At 38.8% G+C, this 20,907-nt stretch overlaps 1 protein-coding gene across 1 annotated transcript; it reads right to left on the reverse strand.

Moving 5' to 3' along the window:
- Nucleotides 1–10,128: 10,128 nt before the first annotated feature.
- Nucleotides 10,129–13,727, reverse strand: LOC130630743 (uncharacterized). The gene is made up of 2 exons (XM_057444340.1): nucleotides 13,504–13,727; nucleotides 10,129–13,309 (listed from the first exon to the last, which is right to left on the reverse strand). The coding sequence occupies exon 2, from the start codon at nucleotides 11,979–11,981 to the stop codon at nucleotides 10,662–10,664; it is 1,320 nt and encodes a 439-aa protein (XP_057300323.1). The 5' UTR covers nucleotides 11,982–13,309; nucleotides 13,504–13,727; the 3' UTR covers nucleotides 10,129–10,661.
- Between the last annotated feature and the right edge of the window lie 7,180 nt (nucleotides 13,728–20,907).

Raw genomic sequence — 20,907 nt, forward strand, 5'->3', positions numbered from 1 at the left:
CGGAAAAGGTATCATCTACATGGGTTAAGCATCTGTAAAAACTGATTGATAGGCTAAACGATACAAAGACGCAGATGATTGATATGAAGCCAAAAGATGCTATTATAATGAAAGAGGTGCCTCTGGTTAATCAAGAGAGCTATCCACCTGAAGTAGAATTACCTAAGGATGGCCTGTATAGATATCTACTACAACCTGGTGAAGAGCATGATGATGGGCGGAGACGGGCAACCGATAGAATATGGTCGAAAAACACATATAGATTGCGTGAGGTAATAGCGCAACCTGGTAACCGTGTAATGTACTATGTTCAAGACGGACCCGGACGGGCTTTTGTAAAAGAGGAATTGATGTTAATACCTGAAGATACAGATTTACCTCCTGATTATGTGCAAGGTTGGTGAAAAGGGGGGCGATATCTTTACCTGTTTCTGGTAAAGATGATGCCGGGGATCGCGCAGGGTGGTCGGCAGATAGGGCCGCTATGGCTCAGTCTTGGGTATCCATCGGCACCTCGAGGATTTTTGTTACTCGGATCCGAGTAACAAAGGCCGGGAATATGTGTTCAATATTGTCTAATGACAAAATCTATTGGTGCTCGACACATGGGACAATTATCTTCCCCCTTTTCCAATTTATATGCGCACGATAAACAGCAGCAGCAATGCCCTGTTCTACCATGAACAAAGGTTGCGCTCTTTCTTTTAGAAAGACAAATTATGCATTTGTCATCGTCCTCTAGGTCATCATCGTCATCACTAAAAAATCACGATCAATCGGCGCTCTTGTCCTCGTTATCCTCATCATACTCCTCGTCGTCCTCTTCTTATCTTCCTCGTACTCCTCATACTCCTCTTCCTCTTCATCCTCATCATCCTCATCAACGTCGTACTCCTCGTACTCTTCATCCTTATCATCCTCATCAACGTCGTACTCCTCGTACTCTTCGTCCTCATGACTCGGTACCATGGCGACCGCATATACGCGCGCTTCTATTATGGGAGCTCCATAGTATCCGAGTCCGACTCCTCCATTACGTAAGACACTTCGAGCTCTTACGTGTTCTATAATATCATCATAGGAGTCATGATCAGAGTCCGGACCGATCCCCTCAAAGTCATCATATTGTAGTTCCAATATTTCGACCATGGTCAGTAATTCTTCGCAACAAGATCTGCTGAATGTGGAATTCAGGCATGGGTCTATTGTGCGGCCGAATTTTTCGTCCGCCCAGGAGCCGAATCTTTCGAGGAACTGTCGGTTTTCGTCATCTGTAAATCTCGACGTCATGCTTGGATATGATATACGATATAGGAATCTTTAACCCAATTTTTATAGATCGTATTTGAGGTTAGCGATCCGCACGCCATGGATATCTCCACCCACCGATATTTGTTACCCGTCCGAGTAACAAAATGCGCACAATCACTTAGATCTCTTGTCGTTATAACGTTTTTGACATTTCAGGTACGCCTCCCTGTTTTTCTCCCTCCAGCCGGTATAGTATCCATACCATTCCCGCTTGGTATCCAGATCTATAGTGTATGACGAATCCAGATCATTCTTCTCAATCACCTCAATCAGCTTGGCCTTTTTCATCGCACAAATATACTTCACCCCACGGGCTTTGGCAATCTCTCGCAACTCTCGCAGTTTCATCAATTTATAGTCTGGTGTGGTATTCATGTCCGACATATTATGCATATACATGTACGGCTAAAAACTTTAAGCACTTTTATCGTACCACACGAAATATGCGAGCGGTGTACATGCGCACATCACTAACCTTGATTTACGGTCCTTCTGAGGCTTTGAACCTGGTCCATTAGACTTTTTTCAAACTGGTTGCGAGTTTCGCTCTCCATCTTTCTGTCGGTTTTCGTCATCTTGTCCAGAGCTTCGTAGTATATACCGCTCAGGGTTTGAAATTCAATGTGACTAATTTCGTCATTATTCAGAGCCCGCGAGACGGAGTTTTCAAACACGGCGATGGCGGACGTCGCAACATCATATAATTTCATGACCTTGTCAAGTTTGCTCCGATATCTTTTAATCAGGGCCATGACGGATCCCGTGAAAATGGTTCCCGACAGTGCTACGGCTCCCAATCCGACGGAAGCGGGGATTCCGATGAGCGTAGCACCGGTCACCACCGAACCTATGCCCGAAGCGACGGTTAGGGCCGTGGCGCTGGCATTTAAAAGCACCAGTCTGTGTAGCGTCTTGTTATATTTCTCATATTTTGTATTGAACTTATCACGTAATTTTCTAAGCTCCCCAAGTTGAGAGTTCACAGTATTAGTATTAAACTTGTCCTGCTCGCTCGAATACTCGGGAGCCGTGGGTAGCTTCGGATAAATCTCTGCCATTGTGTGGTTACTACAAAGAAAAAAACTTTACTCTAAATAACCTATATCCAGTTTATCCAGATCCTTGAGAGTTCTATGATACGTATCACACAAATTCTCAAAATCGGCTCTACATTGTGTGCCAGAGTAGCGTTTTATCGAAAACATCGATGGCATTTTGTACAACGCGATATGCGGCTCTTAATTTGATAAGTTTCTCCCGATATGTCCTAACATATTGGGCGGTAACCGCATAGGAAGCCGAGCCCAATAGACACATACCCGAATTCCGCATGTAATTTCCATGGGTACCGCCCAAATTTCTAATAATGGTCACCGCGGTCGCTATCGAGCCGGTAATTGCTGCGGTTCCGGATAATCCCTCCAGAATCGACCATATGATCAGAGATCCTCCGTGTTCGTGTGTCCTGTCTTGGAACTTGCCTCGTAATTTCACCAGCTCCTCAAGTTGGGAATTGGATATATCCGTTTTAAACACTTCTTCTCTGGTACTAGAACTCTCTGCCATTTCTATTATATTAGGAAAAAACTATCCTCTAAATAAATAAAATAATGGCGGACATTGATATTGATCCGTTTGGTGACCATGGTCAACCCGACGAGGGTACCGATGACTCCACACCTCTGGTACCGAGGGAGCGCACGCGTGTGCAGATACACACACCTGATGAGGAGACATCATTCGGCGGAGGAACCTCTCTGCGCTCCAGAGTTACTAGTGAGCGGGTTAAATCGCTCTATGAGAAGCTATTAACTATATATCCAAACGAGAACCCGAGCGTGATACATACCGATCTGTTTGAGACTCGCGATGGCGAATTATACTACAAGGATGATAACAGACCGCTGACACATGGCGGATCTCTAAGGTCTACCGGTACCATTGCGGATCTATTGGGCAAGAAAAGGCTGCGCAATTTGGGGTTCGATATACCGAAAGGTAGTATAACCCCCCGACAGGCCGCTAGGCTAAACAAAATAGAAGAGAGACTACCGTCACCGGATAAAATAGAGAATGCGACGGATATAGAATTAGAAACCATGTCCGGGGAGGTGGTGAACAGTGCCGAGGATCTGGTCTCGCTGGTCGATGATAGTACACTGAAAGCCGAATATCCGGCCGGTGATATTCGCGGATTGGATAGTTCGGTGCAGCGGATCCGCGGGAGTCTCCAACTCTCGACCGCCAAAAAGGTAGATGTTGAGAACAAGATACATAAGGAACAAATGAAGTTGAAGGAGTTGGAAGATCCGTCATACACGGATGAACAGAGGGAGCAGGTGGCCGAGAGGTTGGAAAAGCTAAACGATGAGTTGGAGGCCCACCAGTCTGCCATCAATATCCTCAAGGGCGAACTTAACACCCAGATAAAAAGCATAAAGGAGACAATCGCCAAGGTACTTAGCAAAGATACTACATTGGGTGAAAAGATACGAACGCTATTCCGTGAACAGGGTATCACCGTTGTCAGTGTACTAACGGCATTCGGGATGGTTATCGGACTTTTGGTTGAAACTTTGACACCCGGAGGTGAGGGGTCATCCACCGGTAATACAAAAAATCATGAAAAAACCGAAGGTGGTGCGAGGGAATGGATAAAGAACAAGCTGAGTGCGCTAGGATCTCTCCTGGGTAGATTAGCCGGTGCCGCAGCCGCATCACTACCGGGTATAATTGGATCCATCGTATCATGGATCCTAAATAGAGCAAAGGAAGCCGTCGGTTGGTTGAGTCAAAACCTGTGGGCTTTGATAGTTGGAATCGGAGGTCTGATATACACCTACATGGTTACAAAGCGTTAGCGGATCTGGAATATATGTTACATGACACATGTAACATAATACCCGCGGCATGGTACTATTTTTCGAAATACCACACGGCACCCCCGACACCGATCATGCTTAGCGCGATAAATGCCAATTCCCGTTCATGCTGGCCGTTGCTGGGTGTATAAAAGTCGCTCAATACGGGCCTGCGCGGAATATCTGTGAGAGGTGATCCTCCAAATACTTTTTTATATTCGCGCATCGCGTCATCCAGCTCCGTGAATTTCCCCTCGGCCTTCTTCTCAAGTCTGAGCTGCTTATTGATAAAGTCAACCCTCTCTTGTCTTTTACGTTGCCATATAACCTGAGCCTTCTGCAGTTGTTCTATGGCTAGATCATGCCGCTTCCGTTCCTTATCTATCCTATCCTTTGATAAACTTGAAAAGAGGTAGCTTGATCCGGTGAAGGCCAAAGCGTTCGCGAAGGCACCTCCCAACATCATTGCAATTGAAGCCATGTTTATATAATCCGGTATAATATAGTGGCGTTATTTTAATACGATAGCTTCGGAGTCCATGACATCAGAGTCGTCTATGACCTCGGTATCGATGTATTCCACCTTGGGTAAAATCCTCTCAACTTTCTTGCGCTGGCATAAAACCCAGACCAACCATTCCAGTATTCGCAACATTATATATTTATAGTTTCGGGTATAATTTTCTGCTTAACTAGATATTCTCTTGTCATTTCACTTGCGGCGACTATGGCTACAAGCTTTCCGGTATCTTCCAGGTCAAACTTCTGAATTGAGGGTGGTGTCATTTTTAATACCTTTTTCCCGAGCATTGAATAGCCCACAGCGAAAACGCATACGACCGATGCCTTATAAATATCGTTGACTATACTTTTCTTATCCATGTTTATATACTTCGAGATTATAATATCGCGATATTATCCCTTTATTCCATTTCAAGTTTACTTATTCTCATAGTTTTTTTATTACCCGAGTTACTTGGTGGGGTACCCTTCACCTTAATATTTTTGTCCTTATTTTTATAGACGAAATAAGCACCAATTAAGACAAGTACTATCACCCCACCACCACCCATTATTGTGTAGTTCACTCCGCCGTGTTTGGGGCCATCTGTCACGGAATCCTCGATGACAATATCCTTAGGATCCTCCAACTGTGTCTGAGGTGCTGAGTGTGTCTGAGGTGCTGAGTGTGTCTGAGGTGCTGAGTGTGTCTGAGGTGCCGAGTGTATCTGAGGTGCCGAGTGTGTCTGAGGTGCCGACTGTACCTCCGTCTGTGCGATGAGCAATCTTTTATATTCTTCCCTATTTTTACGATTGAATTCAGCCAGCCTCTTACCGGCCTCAACCTTTTTAGGGTTCTTCGTTGTCACCTGAACTGGAGTATCCGACATCTTTAGTATCCGTATCGATATTGTTTAAATTTTTTCCCGCGATATAATGCCTACCTGTTATTAAACCTACACTGATTGGTGATAGTAGTGATCCGAACTTATAATATAGATCACATGTGAACCTTTGGAGTGCCGAGTTTAGGAATGGATCATTCTCCAGGTCATCACTCAGAGCTTTTTGATTTTTTATACCGAGAGCTGTACAGGCGCCCATGGAGTACATGTGGATTATTGACTGTCCCAAAGACTTTACCATTTGACCGGATAGTTTAGCCTCGTATATGGTGAACAGTTTATCCACCTCATCATTCTTGAGCTTCTGGATCTCCGCCTCCGTATACATCTTACCAAGATATAACTTACTATTTCCGGTCAGCACACACTCGAGCAATTTTTGTCTCTTCCCATCATCCCGGGCATCCTGTTCATCGATAAAAATTATGTTGCCAATTGCGTTTTCAGCCATTTTCAATAGCGATAGGTATTTTTTAATACAAAAAAGGCAAAAACTAACCAATACCAGCAATAGCACTACAGCTATCACCAGTAATATGAAATTTATATATTCTATCATGGTACTACAGTACTACAGTACTATGCTGTAGTTTTCCTATAGATTTGTTACAAGACTCTTGTAACAAAAAAATGTCCATTCTAGCAAATCACGTGAGTTCTTGGATGTTCCATCCTCATGACTAAATGTGTATATTTGCCATCTTTCAGCCTTTCCTTAACCTTCTGGATCTCCGACGATTCAATGACATCATTCTCTTCGTGGATGGTTGCGAGATCATGTCTGTCCTTCGGATACCACACATATAACATTTTTGCCTGCCTTCGTAAGTTCTTCGGTATCGCGGTGTATGATTGTGTGAGTAGCCACATGGTGTGGTTTCGATGCCGACCGCTGATGGCCAGCTCCAGAAGCGGTTGCCTCTTTTTGTCCAGTTTCTCATCTGCGATTATATCGTCGATCAGGAATAATGTTTTGTATCCGGCACAGAAATCCGTCATCTTTTGAATCCATTCATACAACATACCTCTGGGCTCAATTAGAATCACATATCTATCCCTCCAGAACCAGTTACTCCCCATATATGTCTTGTTCCATCTTAATGTTGGACATATAATCACAATGAAATCGAAGTGATCAAAGTATTCACTCTCAAGCAGTGTTACTACGCGTTTGGATTTTCCGCAGCCCGTTGGACCGACGAATAGTGCCGTGTGAGGATCTTTCATGTAGTCCATCTTAATATAGTACATCCATGATTTCACCGTTTTGAATATTTAATTGAGCATCCATGATTAGATATATGTAGGCGTTTAAGGATCCCGCGGTTTCGGCCGTCTTTTCAACTTGAAGTGTGATCCCCTCGCTCGCATTTTCAATCCGTCGGCCGGTCCCATGCAGTGAGTTTTCATCTATGGTTCTGAAATCCAGCCATAGAGAATATTTCGTGGTTAGGTAGTCCGCGACCTTCACATCATGTAGTTGCAGATGTTTCTGTATTTCACCGGCGTTGCTGTCCTTTTGCTTGCCCTCTGCGAAATACTTGCATATTTCACCATAATGCTCAAACGGTTGCATCCCCTGAGCGAAAAGTTGGTTAGGCTTACCCTCAACTATGGCGGATACCTTTTTGATCTTAGGATTGTAGAACCTACCGGTATCTCGTTTGTAAGCTTTCTCTTCCTCAAACAGAACCAATATACCCTTCAGGGACTTGCACGGTGTATTGAATGACCAATTCCACGTTGTGTCCGACTTATCCACCCTAATTTGTCTATGTCTCAGAAATCTGTCGTAAAGTACGGCCATGTTTTGGTATTCATTTGAGATGAATCTGGCGAGTGTCGGTTGTGTCACAATCTCATATTCGAGAGATATGTTGGAGATTTTGTATTTAGCATCCGGCGCCGGTGCTGTGGCAGAACCTGAAGGTTTGGTTGGAGTTGATAATACTACCCTATCGTAATTGTTGAATGTTATCTCATAACACAGCCTATTCCCTAATCCGGCCTGATAAAATGGGATCTTGCTATCCAACATTTCAAAATCTAGTGGTATGGTGAACTTGTTTTTGTATGCATCATAGATTGCTTTGTCCGCTACCTCCGATGCGTCTTTATCCGCAGCTCCAACTCTCAGTTTCATACAGTTTTCTGTACACCCTTCATCAAAGATGATACCTTGTCTTATTGCATTTCTTTTTTCAGACTTGGTTAACCATAAATCTCTGTAGCACCCGAAAAGATCAAAGTCATCAATGCTCAGAATCTCGGTACCCTCGAACTTGATAGCTAGCTTTTTAACAATTGCCCTCCCTATGTTAGAGACCAATGTTCTCTTCGTGTCGACTTTTGACTCGAGTTCAACGTCGAAACTTATTTTCGAAGTACCGGGAACAATGACATCATCGTTACCTAAATTAGGGAACCTAATCAGGAGTAACTGGTTCTGATCAATCTCACTTGGGTTGTGAGTGACAATTACTTTTTGATGCGTTCCTTTCACACCGTGCGCGATTCTAAGTGAACGCTCTGGGTTTAACTTTTTCCCGTATTCCATGCTATTCCATATTACTTTTATTTTATTTTACTTTAATTCGGTTAATGTCGGCTATATGTATCCTCCACGTCCCTTATGTGCAGTGTAACTGTTTTATTCATACCTCCCCATAGCACCTTATCCTCCTGACTAGTGACTCTCAAGGTTAGTGATTGAAGCAAACCCTTCTTTAGTTTCTTATATTGCGGGTTTTTAGGTTCAACATGCGTAAAATCATTACCATGCTCAGATATATGGTGTGTCATCAGCGTGTTGCTGTATTCACCATCTTCAAGATTTGATGAATTATCCAATTCATCAAGGTGAAAATATAGCTCCGTTATGCCATGTAGATTCATTATTTTCGCCAATTTAGGGTTTCTGCTTAGGGGCGACGATTTCACATCACCTCCCACTATCGAATTCAAATCCCTCGCGGTGTACTGCCGACCCTTTGGTAAGCTAATCTGGGTATTTCCATCCGCCAGGAGTATATCTATTTTATCTAAAGTTATATACACGATATTGTCCGAAAACGCCTCCACGATCGCAACCTCCTTCGTGCCATGCGAGTTGTCGATCGGACGATGCAGATAGATTTTCTTCTCGCTATTTACGTCTTTTATTGTAATATACATTATTATATTAGAGATTGTGAATATATTTAAATCAAAGAATGGATGACATTTTCAAATATAACCCGAACGCGACATATAAGCCAAATGGAGGGACGTATCTTCAAATATTGGGCGCCAGGGATCTGTACAAACAGGCCATTATTGTGTCCGAAAGCGGATCCTTCCCCGCTTCCTTTCCTACCATTTTTACCAATTATGAAATGAACAACAGCGCGCAACGTATGAACGTGTGGAATGAGCAACCTTTTAGACTGTGGCAAACCCAGCTCAATTTCGCCACCTGGTGCGCTTCAAGTGCCTGCGGAGTCAGCTCCGAACACTTGAAGGATGGTAGATCCATGGTCAGGTCGATATATCGCTTCCATGTGTATTATCACATTAGGCGAATCATTAAGCGCTTGCAGATACCTCTGCCCTTTGAGGATAGTTTCAATCAATACGACAATCCTTATTCAAATGAGGAGTTTCTAAAAATATGTGGCGATTATGGGGTTGATCCCAACCAAATGAAATACAGGGGTCAGTACTTTCTCAGTTCATATCAAAAAAGGCGTAAGGACTATCCAACTCCGGGGTTAAGTTATTTCACAAACGACTCCATGACGCGGTGGATTGTGGAAAAATCTGATGGATTTACGAAAACGGGCCTTGTGAAGATCTCGAGCAGTGTCAGAGCCTATGCATATCTTGTTCTTAGTTCTCAAGCCTCGGCACGATCCTCCATCCTCGGTAATGATTCAAGTGCTCTGACCGCCCAAAAAGTTTTTATGAATAACCTTGAGGACATTGTTAACCGTAGGGTCGATATTCAGGAAGACATTAAGCGTTATCAGGATACTCTAAACTACGCATCAAGTAAGGTTGATTATTCCGTCGGTCGGGGTATTTATATGATACCCAGCGACATGAATCTTAGAATTAAGACCGGCGTGGTGGGTTACAACAACAAGATTTTGATATCCGGCGAGGATCTTACCATTGGGATTAATCGAAAGGTTAACGAATCACATAAATCCGTGACGCCGGTCCATACCGATATCCATCCTGATCATCCTGATAAACACACTATCGTGAAACATGTGGATACCGTGGATACCGCGGATAAACACATTACCGGAGCTACCGGCGGTGGCGATGTTGGCGCTACCGATGCTACCGGAAGTAGTACACATGAGGATGAGAAGATTGCTCTGATTCTATCTTTTACCGCGGCATTTAGCATATGGTATGCTTTCCGATAGCAAGAGGACATTATAGACACACATAACACTATAATTTATAAGGCACGACAGATGAGGGTGGGTAGGGACCCATGGGGAGGGGAGGGGGCCCGGGGGACACGGCGGGGGTTGGGGGGTTGGGGCGGATCCGGACATTCGTAGGTGCTAACGGATTTTATAGACTCTTCTATCGTTGATTTGACGTGGATGGCCTATAATTTGACGTGGAATGGTAAAGTGCCAACGGGGTCTGTCCTAACATCCGCCTTTTCCTATCTCTGTTTTCACTAACAAATCCAAAATTGCAAAGTCACTTTCAGAAGCCTTATTGGTTACTGGTACAATTGATGACGTCTCCTTTATTATCTGACTGGGGCTCCAGTACTTTCCTCCAGGCAGTTGATCCTTACATTGACGCTCTAAGATGATGAGAATTGCATGGCAAATAATATCAAGGGCTTGCTGTGTTAGAATATCCAATTCATCATCACCTGTATCCTCAAATAGCTTGATAAATAATTCATCTTTGTTGTGCACAATAATACCATCCTCTTGGAAAATATGACTGCCAGATAGAAGTGATGAACAATTGTTGCAGAGTGCAGATAGTTTGACTTTAAGTTGTAACAGGTATGGATTTATTTCGAGGATACTTTCACAAGACTCTATTAATCGCCACAATGGACCAGTCAATAATTTATCAATAATGCCAAGTTAAGAAACAACTTATTTGATACGTCTTCATTTACAGCTTTCAGTAAATTATTAGGATCAGGCCATGATGAAAGAAAAGATACGACTGCATCACGATGGTAATATAATGCAGCAGCGTTATAAAACAATATGTAAAAACGATTTCCAATAAATGGTACAAAGTAAGATTTCTGATTGCGACCAGCTAAAAACGAGTTAAAATACGATGCTACTCCACATTCGTCACTTCCACGCACATGAAAAGCTTTACAAGCTGTACGCACTAATCTAGAAGCAGAAGATTCTTTTGCACTATTGAAGGCAAATACTGTTTCATAGTCATCACAGAGGACCATTCTCTCAAATGAATGCAGAACTTTATCTGCCTCTGAGGCAAAATTTGCCAGAAGATGTAATTTGCAAAAGAAATTTCCCATATCGGTCATGTCCGTTTTTTGTGTTTCGCTTAAATAATTCCAGTTTTCTACAACATTTGGTAATAATTTTTCCCTTAAAGATTTCAGTTGTGAGTTAAATAAAGGATTAATAGGGCCAAGATCCGACATTGTAGATTTGATTGATGTGACAAGCCGGGAAAAATTTGCATCCTTGTCACATTCTTTCAGAATGTCACACATGTCATCAATTGTGTCAGTAAAATTTTTCATTACTGTTGCCGCATCGCCACCTGCAACTTCTGATAATCCAAATGTTAAAGTTTTTCCTTTCGATGTTGTAATCTGAAAATTTTGATAATGTTTATGGTATTTTGATGTACCATCTCCATGTAAACAATTACCAAACGCCTCCTTGTCATTATCAATCATTGCTTCTGCAACCTGTAATTGTGCTAAAATTAATGCTTCTTGCATTAAATGACTTTTTAAACCTTGTGAAGGCAACCTGTCAACCCTTTTTTTTGCAAGTTTTTCAAGTACAACCTTGATCACATCATTTACCTTTCCCATGCTGACATTCAAGGAAAGTATTTCCATAACAACTTCTCTTATTTCGTCTGAATAACGTCCACCTTCAAATGTTACAATTTCATTGTCGTTTAATAACGAAACGAGCATTTGCAAATCACGATTTTCTTCAGTAAGTTGCTTCATGTTTGTACAGAGTTTGTCATAATCACTTTTTAAACACTTCATATCATTCACTTCTTTGTGGTCAATCAATTTTTTCTGGTTTTCAATTTTTAACAACAAACTGTGCGTCTTTCTTTTCAGTTTTGCTTTCTCATTCCGCAGATCATCAACTATAGTTTCACTGTTTTCTAATTTATCATTGAGTCTGTTCAAGTTTACTTTCATGTCATCCAACTCAACACTTTTATTCTCAGTACCAGATATCAATTAAGCTATTTCTGATTCCATTTTATTAATTTTATCATCTCTGTTTTTAATTTTCTTTGATAAATTTCTCAATTTATCTGCCCTCGCTTTGCTATTATCTTTAAATTTCAATTCCACATTTCTAAGTTTTTCCTCTACTTCAAGATAATTGTTCTTTATACGACGATATTCTGCTGTCAACTTATTTTCATCCTTCATTGCTACAAATAACTCGTTACTAAGTTACTTAACCTCTTCGACTTGTGTGTTGTATTGAATTTCTAATTCTTGAAAATTTTCGCACTTTCTTTTTAAACTTTTGTTTTCCTCCTTTAATTGTTTCATTTTCTCTTTAAACAAAACTTCATTTCTAGAACTAGCCGCATCAATAGATCGCTGATGTGGGGTAATTTGCACTGGAACACTAAACTCAGCTTCCAACAAAGTTTCTATAGCAGAATTAGCTTTCCTTTTTTTCAGACCATTTACTTTCTCTACTAGTCTTTTAACTTTTGTATATAACGCTTTTTCTGGACATGTTATTTCAACACCAAGTAAAACAAATCCATCACTTACTTCTTTAATGCTTTTTCATTCAATGAAGAAAAAAGATCATAAACTTGTTTATTTTTAATACTCATTTTTAAAGCTGAAAATATATCAAGCGAAACTGCACTAATAATTTTATTGTCTAACATAAGCTGCAAAACTTTCAACCAATGCATATTATTTTTAAAATACCATTCCTACCTAGACTGTGTATTATCTGCCTTTCTAGTTTACGTCAGCAATTATGATATAGCTATACATACTAAACAATGGAATATTTACAAAAATAACATTATATAATCATTATCTCTTCAATTATTATCTAAATCTTGCTTTTTAAAACAGTATAAGCTAGCTATAAAGTAACCTACTCTGACTCTTAGCTAACTTTAGGCCTGGAAAGTTGGAAGAGAGACGTTTTTGTAAAAAAGAATAATGGTAAACAGTAAACAGTTTGCAAGAACTGAGTGGGTAACAAATTGGTATCTGGAATCAACAAATTTCCAAGCCTAATACTTTAAGTGTTTAAAAACCAAATCACACTAGTAGTAAGCAAAATATACCTTTATCTATTAACCACACAGTGGTATGGAATAATTAAACACAACATCACACACTCCATCTTCTGGTCCACTACTTCGGCTAATATATATATAGCTAGGTAGCTAGCTAGCTTTGGTGCTTTAGTTTAGTAGCTGTGTCTAATGTTAACTGGAATATCTAGCACATAGCCATGATTAATAGCCATCATTCCAAGACTATATAATAAAATAAAATAAATAAAAAGTCGAAATTCGTTGTTGCACTGCAGCAAGTTACATAGAACTTTAAGACGGGGGTTCGATATAAACAAAAAATGCTTTTTCTCCAGATTTGTCATGCAGGAAAGTTAGGAATAAGAATAGAAATTGAAAGTATATTTTTAATATAAACTAATTTCAAGTGAGACTACCTGATACGTCATGCACTTTCCTCTGTTTGCGCCAAGTTTACATTTCCCTCGTCGAAATCTGAATACACTGTTGGTCGTTTAAACAAGTCTCATTCAAAAAAACAAATTTAAGGTACTTAACAATCACTATCTGCCCATACACCATCTGTCTTAAGCGAAATAGGTGCCGAATTCGACGATTTAAAATAAGTGCCATCACGCGCAATAACAAAATACGCGTTGCCGTGTGCCAGCTTGTTTTAAGCTGAATTTCCGAACACGGCAAAAAGTCACGTGACTGAACAGCCTACTTAACGTGGCCGATTCGCTTTTTTCTTTATCTGTAGAAGGATTTGTAAGCAAATGAAACAAGTTAAACTATTATAAACTTCGTTTTCATTGTTTGGTTTATTCAATCATCTATATAATAATACGCCAGTTCCGTGTGTCTGTCTGTCACTTTTGCAAAGTGGATTATATTCTTTACAATTTTCTTTAACAAATTCTATAAAACATCGCCTATAAAATTGTTCTGTAATGTACCAAACTTTAACGTTTAAATAGTATTGACGTCAAAGGAAAGTTAATTAAGATTAGTGAAGCCATTACAGTGCTCTTAAAACTTTGAGGCCAAATAACTTGGAAACGAGATGGTGACGTCAATGATTTTTCACCGCGTGGGTAACCAGGGACCACCTGGGACCAGTTTGGGTAAGTTTCCCAAACCTAGGTCCCCAAATCTGTGTCGGAATAGACGGGCTGATGACGTCATCAAAAAACCTTTAAACTCTAATATCTCTGCAACCGTTCGTCAAAAGTACATGATCCTATACATTTTCTTGATCAGCGTTTCAGGATCTATACGAGGAAGGCAACAGGTGTATAAATTTCAAAAAAAAATGTTTTGTGTTTTCACGGGCCTTTGCTGACGTCAGCACAATTTTTAAATCCTTATATCTGCTTTTGCGTTCCTCGAAAACATATCATCCTACACATTATTTTAATCAGCGTTTCAACCTCTACACATTACAATAAAAGAATAAAATAAATCTTTCTAATTTTATTGGGATCTTCACTGCTGCCTTCAGCAAAACATCTAAAACAACCTATTTTTCCATTGCCCATCTGCCTAAGTGGATTTCTCCACGGGCCTTATCGACTAGTCTCTTATAATAATACGGAGAGTGTGTCTGTGTGTCTGTAACAGGCAAAGTTGATATCGTCATTTTCCTTTGATGTTGCCGAAAAAAATCTTTGATGTTGCCGAAAAAAATATGTCTTCTTTGTCGTGAAAAGCCGCGAGTTTTGTGTGGTTTGTTAAATGAAGTTCTAGCACAAAGTAACGGAAATTGTGTTTGCAAAAAAGATGGCTGTCCTTTTTAAGCATTTGTCTTCTCTTGCCTTCAAAATAAATCTTTACAAAAGCATTTAAAAAGGGGCATGGTATATAAATGAAGTATAGAAAAGTTTCTGTAAGGTTTGTTTATGTTTTTTAAAGTTTTGATGATATTATTGATGCGAGACATGTTTGTTAGCTAGCATCAACCACACCAACAACAACTAGCTATGTAGCTAGGAATTTATAAATATGTAGCCATGTTCTTTATACCTAGCTAAGTCTCCAGTTTATATTTAAGTGACCAGCTATTAGCTGCTGTAGCTACCTTATGTTAGCTTCAGTTTTATGTTGCTTTTTACATGTAAGCTAATCTTAGTGGTCTTTGCTAAGAATGTGACTGTAACTTATTTTAATTGACATTTTAAGCTTAAATTAACAAGCCACAACAACTTTTAAAAAAGTATTACATAATATTTAAGAAGAGTTTAAGGACTGTTTTTAAGCAAAAAATGTATTTTTCACAATTTGTGTATGCAAATAATGTATTTTTCACATTTTGTGTAACTAAACTTATATACATCGCTTACATGCAATATGACGAAACGATTTTTATTTAACATGTAGTAATTCTGGTACCTTAAGTGTAGTGATTTTTGTTGTTCTAGATGTTCTGACTAAAATGTTTTTGTTTATGGCATTTTTTCTCAATTAAGAAAAGTTTCAACTTTTTTGAGGGAGTACAACACCGAAAAAACTTGTGTTTTTTTATATTTTGTATAAATTCTTACCGGGCAGGACTCTGTACAACATACCGAAATGACTGATCCCTCTCTATTTATAAATTTGATGCGTTCCAAATCACAGTTTTTTGAAATTTTGGGTAATATTTAATGAGTACAAGATGCAAATACTGATTTTTGTTGAATCAGAAGTATTTCCTACAACCATTCTTTTTTTACACTTTTGTGGAGAAAAAGTGTATGCAATATCATCAGAATAACTGATTTTGTTGCAAACTGTTTTTCTTTTTCACATTTTGGATTGAAATATTGTTATAAAGCAAAATAATTAAATTCTGCAAACTTTGATTTTGTCGTTCACCTCTCATCTTTTATATTTTGATTAAACTTTTGAGGAAAACCATAGGAATTATTTAGAATTTGTATTTTGTGTTGCAAATTTAGTGCAAAAATTTAACTGTTGTGAGGGAGGACCATATGCAATTATATATACTAAAAATAATAATTTGATATTCTACAAGTTGTATTTTTGTATGCACTTAAATGACTGCTTTTTCTGAGTTGAATTTGATGGGTTTCATATCAATTTTGTGGAAGATTTTATGGCTGAAGACAATATAGAACATGCCAATTGAACTGATTTTTGTTCATATTTTGATTTGCTCCTCATAAACCTTTGTGTTCTACATTTATTGTAAACTTTTGTGAGGAAGGACCATATATATATACAATGTTTTCAAAATAATGATTTTTGTTGATTTGAAATTTACTCCTTGCTCATTGCTTTTTCGACATTTCAGGTTAAAATGTTTGGTAAAGTCAGTACGGATCATTAGACAAAAAATTGTTTTGTTAACCGGTTAATTTTTACATTTTGTGCATATCTTTGCGGGAGAGGATGGTATGCAACCGAATAAATGATTTTTCAAAGTTTAACTTATTGTTTTTAGGTGTTTTGTGTTTGTTTAAGTTTGGCTTTTTGATATTGTTCAGGTTGTATTGTTGTATAAGCATTTAGGGAAAAGACAATGTTTAAAATGCGTAAAGAACTTATTTCATAGATCTGCGCTTACTGTTGCAAGCCTTTCTTTTCGACACTTCAGATTAAAATATTGAAGGTTTTCAACATAATCACATAATAAGATGTATACATATTTGAGATATGTGTTATTTCTGACATTATTATTATCGTTGTCGTAACTGTCTGGTTTGTGACTGTCAATGTTGTAACTTTCTACTAACTAGATTTTACACCTTGCACGCCATTGTTTTTCATATTTTGTCTGAAGTTTTGTTGGGAGGATTTCATGCGATTTGACATTTGATATTTTGTGTTAGATTTTAAGAACTTTTTTGTTAAATTATGACTTATATACTTTCTTTTTATGCATTTTTAGATTATTTTTTTTAGTAAAAGGCATGTTCAATATACTGAAATATTTGCTGATGTCATCAAAATTCAAATGACAGAACTGAAATTGTTTTTCTGCCTAAGTGGATTTTTTCACGGGCCTAATCGACTAGTCTATATAATAATACGCCAGTTCTGTCTGTGACTTTTGCAAAGTGGATAAAATTTCTTTGATAAAGTCTATAAAACATCGCCTATAAATTTGTTCTGTAAATTAGCAAACTTTGACGTTAGAGCAATATTGACGTCAAAGGAAAGTATATTAAGATTAGTGAAGCCATTGCATTGCACTTTTAAATTTAAGGCTAAATAACTTGGAAACGGTTGGAAATAACTGACGTCATCTCCTGCGTGGGTAACTAGGGACGACCTGGGACCAATTTGAGTAATTTTCCAAACCTGGGTCCCCAAATACGTTTCGGAATGAACGGGTTTATGACGTCATCAAAAAACCTTTAAACCACAATATTTCCATAACCGTTGGTCAAAAGTACAGGATCCTATACATTTCTTGATCAGCGTTTCAAGAGCTATAACATGAAGGCAACGGGTATACAAATTTCAAAAAAATAATTTTCTGTACTTTTATTAGGGACTTTGCTGATGTCAGCAAAATTTTTAAACTCGTAAATCTCATTAACCATTCATCAAAAGCACGTGATTACATACATTTTCTTGATCAGTGCTTTAAGGTCTACACAATAAAGGCAGCGTAAAAACTAGGTTCTAATTTTTTTTTGCAGATGGGTTGCTGACGTCATCAAAATTCATATGACACTCATTTTTCATTTTTATCCTGCTTCAGTGGATTTTTCCACGGGTTTTATCGACTAGTCTATGTAATAATACGCCGGTTCCGTGTCTCTGTGACAGGCAAAGTGCAAGTGCTCATTTTCCTTTGATGTTACCGAAATATGCATGTTTAATATGTTAAATTTTATGACGTTACGGCGCGACGTCAATAGCACTACTTTAACGTCAATGTCCTATATTAAATTAATGAAGCCATTACAATGCACTTAAAACTTTGAGGCCAAATAACTTGGAAACGAGGTGGTGACGTCAATGTTTTTTCACCGCGTGGGTAACTAGGGACCACCTAGGACCAATTTGGGTAATTTTCCCAAACCTGGGTCCATGGAATCCGTTTCGGAATGGACGGGTTGATGACGTCATCAAAAAACCTTCAAACCCCAATATCTCTGCAACCGTTTACCCAAAGTACATGATCCTATACATTTTCTTAATCAGTGTTTCAAGATCTATACGATGAAGGCAACAGGTACACAAATTTCTCAAAAAATATTTTGGGTTTTGACGGGTCATTGCTGATGTTGACGGGTCATTGCTGACTTTTAATCCCTGACATCTCCTTAGGCGTTCGTCGAGAACATATGATCCTGTACATTAATTATTGTGACCAGCGTTTCAACCTCTGCACATTACAGACAAAGAATAAACAGATTTCGCGAATTTTCTTATCTGCGCTACACTGCTGCCGTCAGCAAAACATCTAAAGCAACTTTTTTTATTGATTTTTTGCCTAAGTGGATTTCTCCACGGGCTTTATCGACTAATTGTTATTAATAATAAAATAACAGTAAAAATAATAATTAATAATGCTTTGCTCTACCATTCACCTATGATTCACCTGGATTTGAACCAGCATCAAGCATGTTAATAAATACATCCTTCAAAAAGCAAAAATTTTCAGAAAGGTAATTGTTGCAGTTCTACAAGAATTGTACTTTGATATACAATATCTGCAGCATACCGTAAAAAATAACAAATTTTCGCACTAAAATGAGCGAAAAATTTGTAAATCACATTTACAAAACATTTTCTTAAAAGAACAAATCTATATACCACTCACCCTGTTTTATTCGTACACTGTATCTTGATTTTTTATAAAAAAGCAACAACTCTGAATAAAAGTTAGTTTCGGACGGAAGATGTTGCCTAAAGCCGCTTGTACACGATCAAATTTTATATGACATATAATATATGATCATTATAAACCACCTGCTCGTCTCATCATATGGACTGGTATTACACGATCATACATTGTGCATCAAATTTTACTTTCACTTCTTTTTCTTTATCAACATGAGCGACGAGGAACTTGCCGCCACTGCTGTAATAACTGCAGTTGTCTCAAATAAAGAAAAAAAAGAAAGTATTTGGTTAGGCGGAGACAGAGTACACGGTCACAACTCCATCTTTATGAGACTTGGATTACGGTTTCGCGTTTAGAAGAGCAGAAGGACTAAGAATTACTTGCAAATGACGGCAGAAGGTTTTGACGAAATTCTTGCGCTTGTTGAAAAAATTTGTCTGTGTCGATTTTAGATTTTCTTCCTGCAATGTTTTTCTCCTAAATATTTCCTCGCTCTTCTGTATGCTTGTATCATATTTACATAACGCGTTATACGGTCTCGTAATACAATAGGGAATACAATTATGTAGCCTATTTTAAATTTCCTATAATAAATTTATTCGTACGACGACGACTGAGTCCTTTGGGTTCAGCACGGATAATGCACACTTTTTCAGAGAGACAAAGGTCGCATCTTCTCGTTCCACATCTGTACAGGAATGCCCTTGTAGCGATGGTCCATGTCAGGTCAAAAGGAGTAGAAGTGTCCTTTAAATGCCATATAAACTTTCCCTGGTATTTCTTGTGTTTGAAGGACTTTACATGGTTCCTATAACGCGTTTTAAACTCGCCCTCACTGGCACCAAAATAGACAGATGTGCTCGTGTTCGTTTTTACTTCGGCTTTATATACAAGACATTATGTAAGGTTGATCGACAGTTGCATAAGCGATGTTCTTGACCAACTTTACTGTTCATCAGTGTCGAGTTGTGTTGCGTAATGATGTTTTGCTTGTTAGGAGTGCATGAATAACTGAGTTTTAAGGTGCTTGTGTTAAAAATCTTGTGAAGTTGGTGGTTTTTTTTAGAATATGTGTCCAATAGCTGTAACCTGATGAGTGCAGTTGGTGGTTCAAGCCCACCAGCACAAGCCTGGTAACTGGTTTTAATCCTGTAGTGAGAGAAAAGGCAATTGCAAACTCCTCTCACTATCGGACCGATAGCTCAATTGGCAGAGCAGTGGGGCGCGAACCCAATGGTCGCTGGTTCAAATCCCGTTCGGTCCAAGTTTTTACTTTCGCCGATAGAGATCACCTCCACTTCTGAAAATTGTATGACGTATATATGCCTTGTGCTGTATGCTACTACTGTTGTTCTACTACTGTTCCATAAATTGTACTGTTCTACTACTGTCCTATAATATGTATTTTATACCTTTTCGAAGTCCACCTTTACTTTTCTTTTGTCGCAGTTTGATTTTGTGTTTTGCAGTGATATCTTCAGCTAACGAAAATGCACGCACACGAAAGTAAAGTTTAACTTCTGTATTTTTCAACAATTGTACAGTCATTCTGTTAATATCAATTTCTCGTAAATGGGCAACATTGGTATGGTTTCGAAAAGTAAGTTCGGCTTCCATAAATATTCTCTGGCACTCAAATCTAACAACCGTAAGTCCACCCCGACTTTGTGCTTGAATCAACTCTTGATCAGTAGTGTTTTCAGCAATAGTGTTCTCTCAGTTTGGTTTTCATGAAATTTGAAATTAGGGTTATTTTTTGCTTTCTTTAAAAATTTCTTACGACATACCCAGCTCCTTCAATTTCATTATTTGTTATATTTTTTGGTTTAGTTGCCACAGTGTCAGGAGATCTTTTAAAGTGTGCGAGCAATTTGTCAGCTAATTGTGTTGCTAAAAGAGTGCTACTTGGTTTCCCCAAGTCAGGAAAGTAAATATCATGATTACTAGCTTTTTACTGAAAAAACTGGAATAAAATTTCTCAGCTTTTCCTGTTTCACTCAACTCACTGTAGATCTTTCGTACATCTGTGTAAAGTGCT

This window comes from Hydractinia symbiolongicarpus, chromosome 2, assembly GCF_029227915.1.
Source record: "Hydractinia symbiolongicarpus strain clone_291-10 chromosome 2, HSymV2.1, whole genome shotgun sequence".
Classification (NCBI taxonomy): domain Eukaryota; kingdom Metazoa; phylum Cnidaria; class Hydrozoa; order Anthoathecata; family Hydractiniidae; genus Hydractinia; species Hydractinia symbiolongicarpus.

Excerpts from the sequence above, each read along its gene's own strand:
- LOC130630743 (XM_057444340.1), bottom strand. The coding sequence starts at position 11,981 with ATGAAAGTAAACTTGAACAGACTCAATGATAAATTAGAAAACAGTGAA.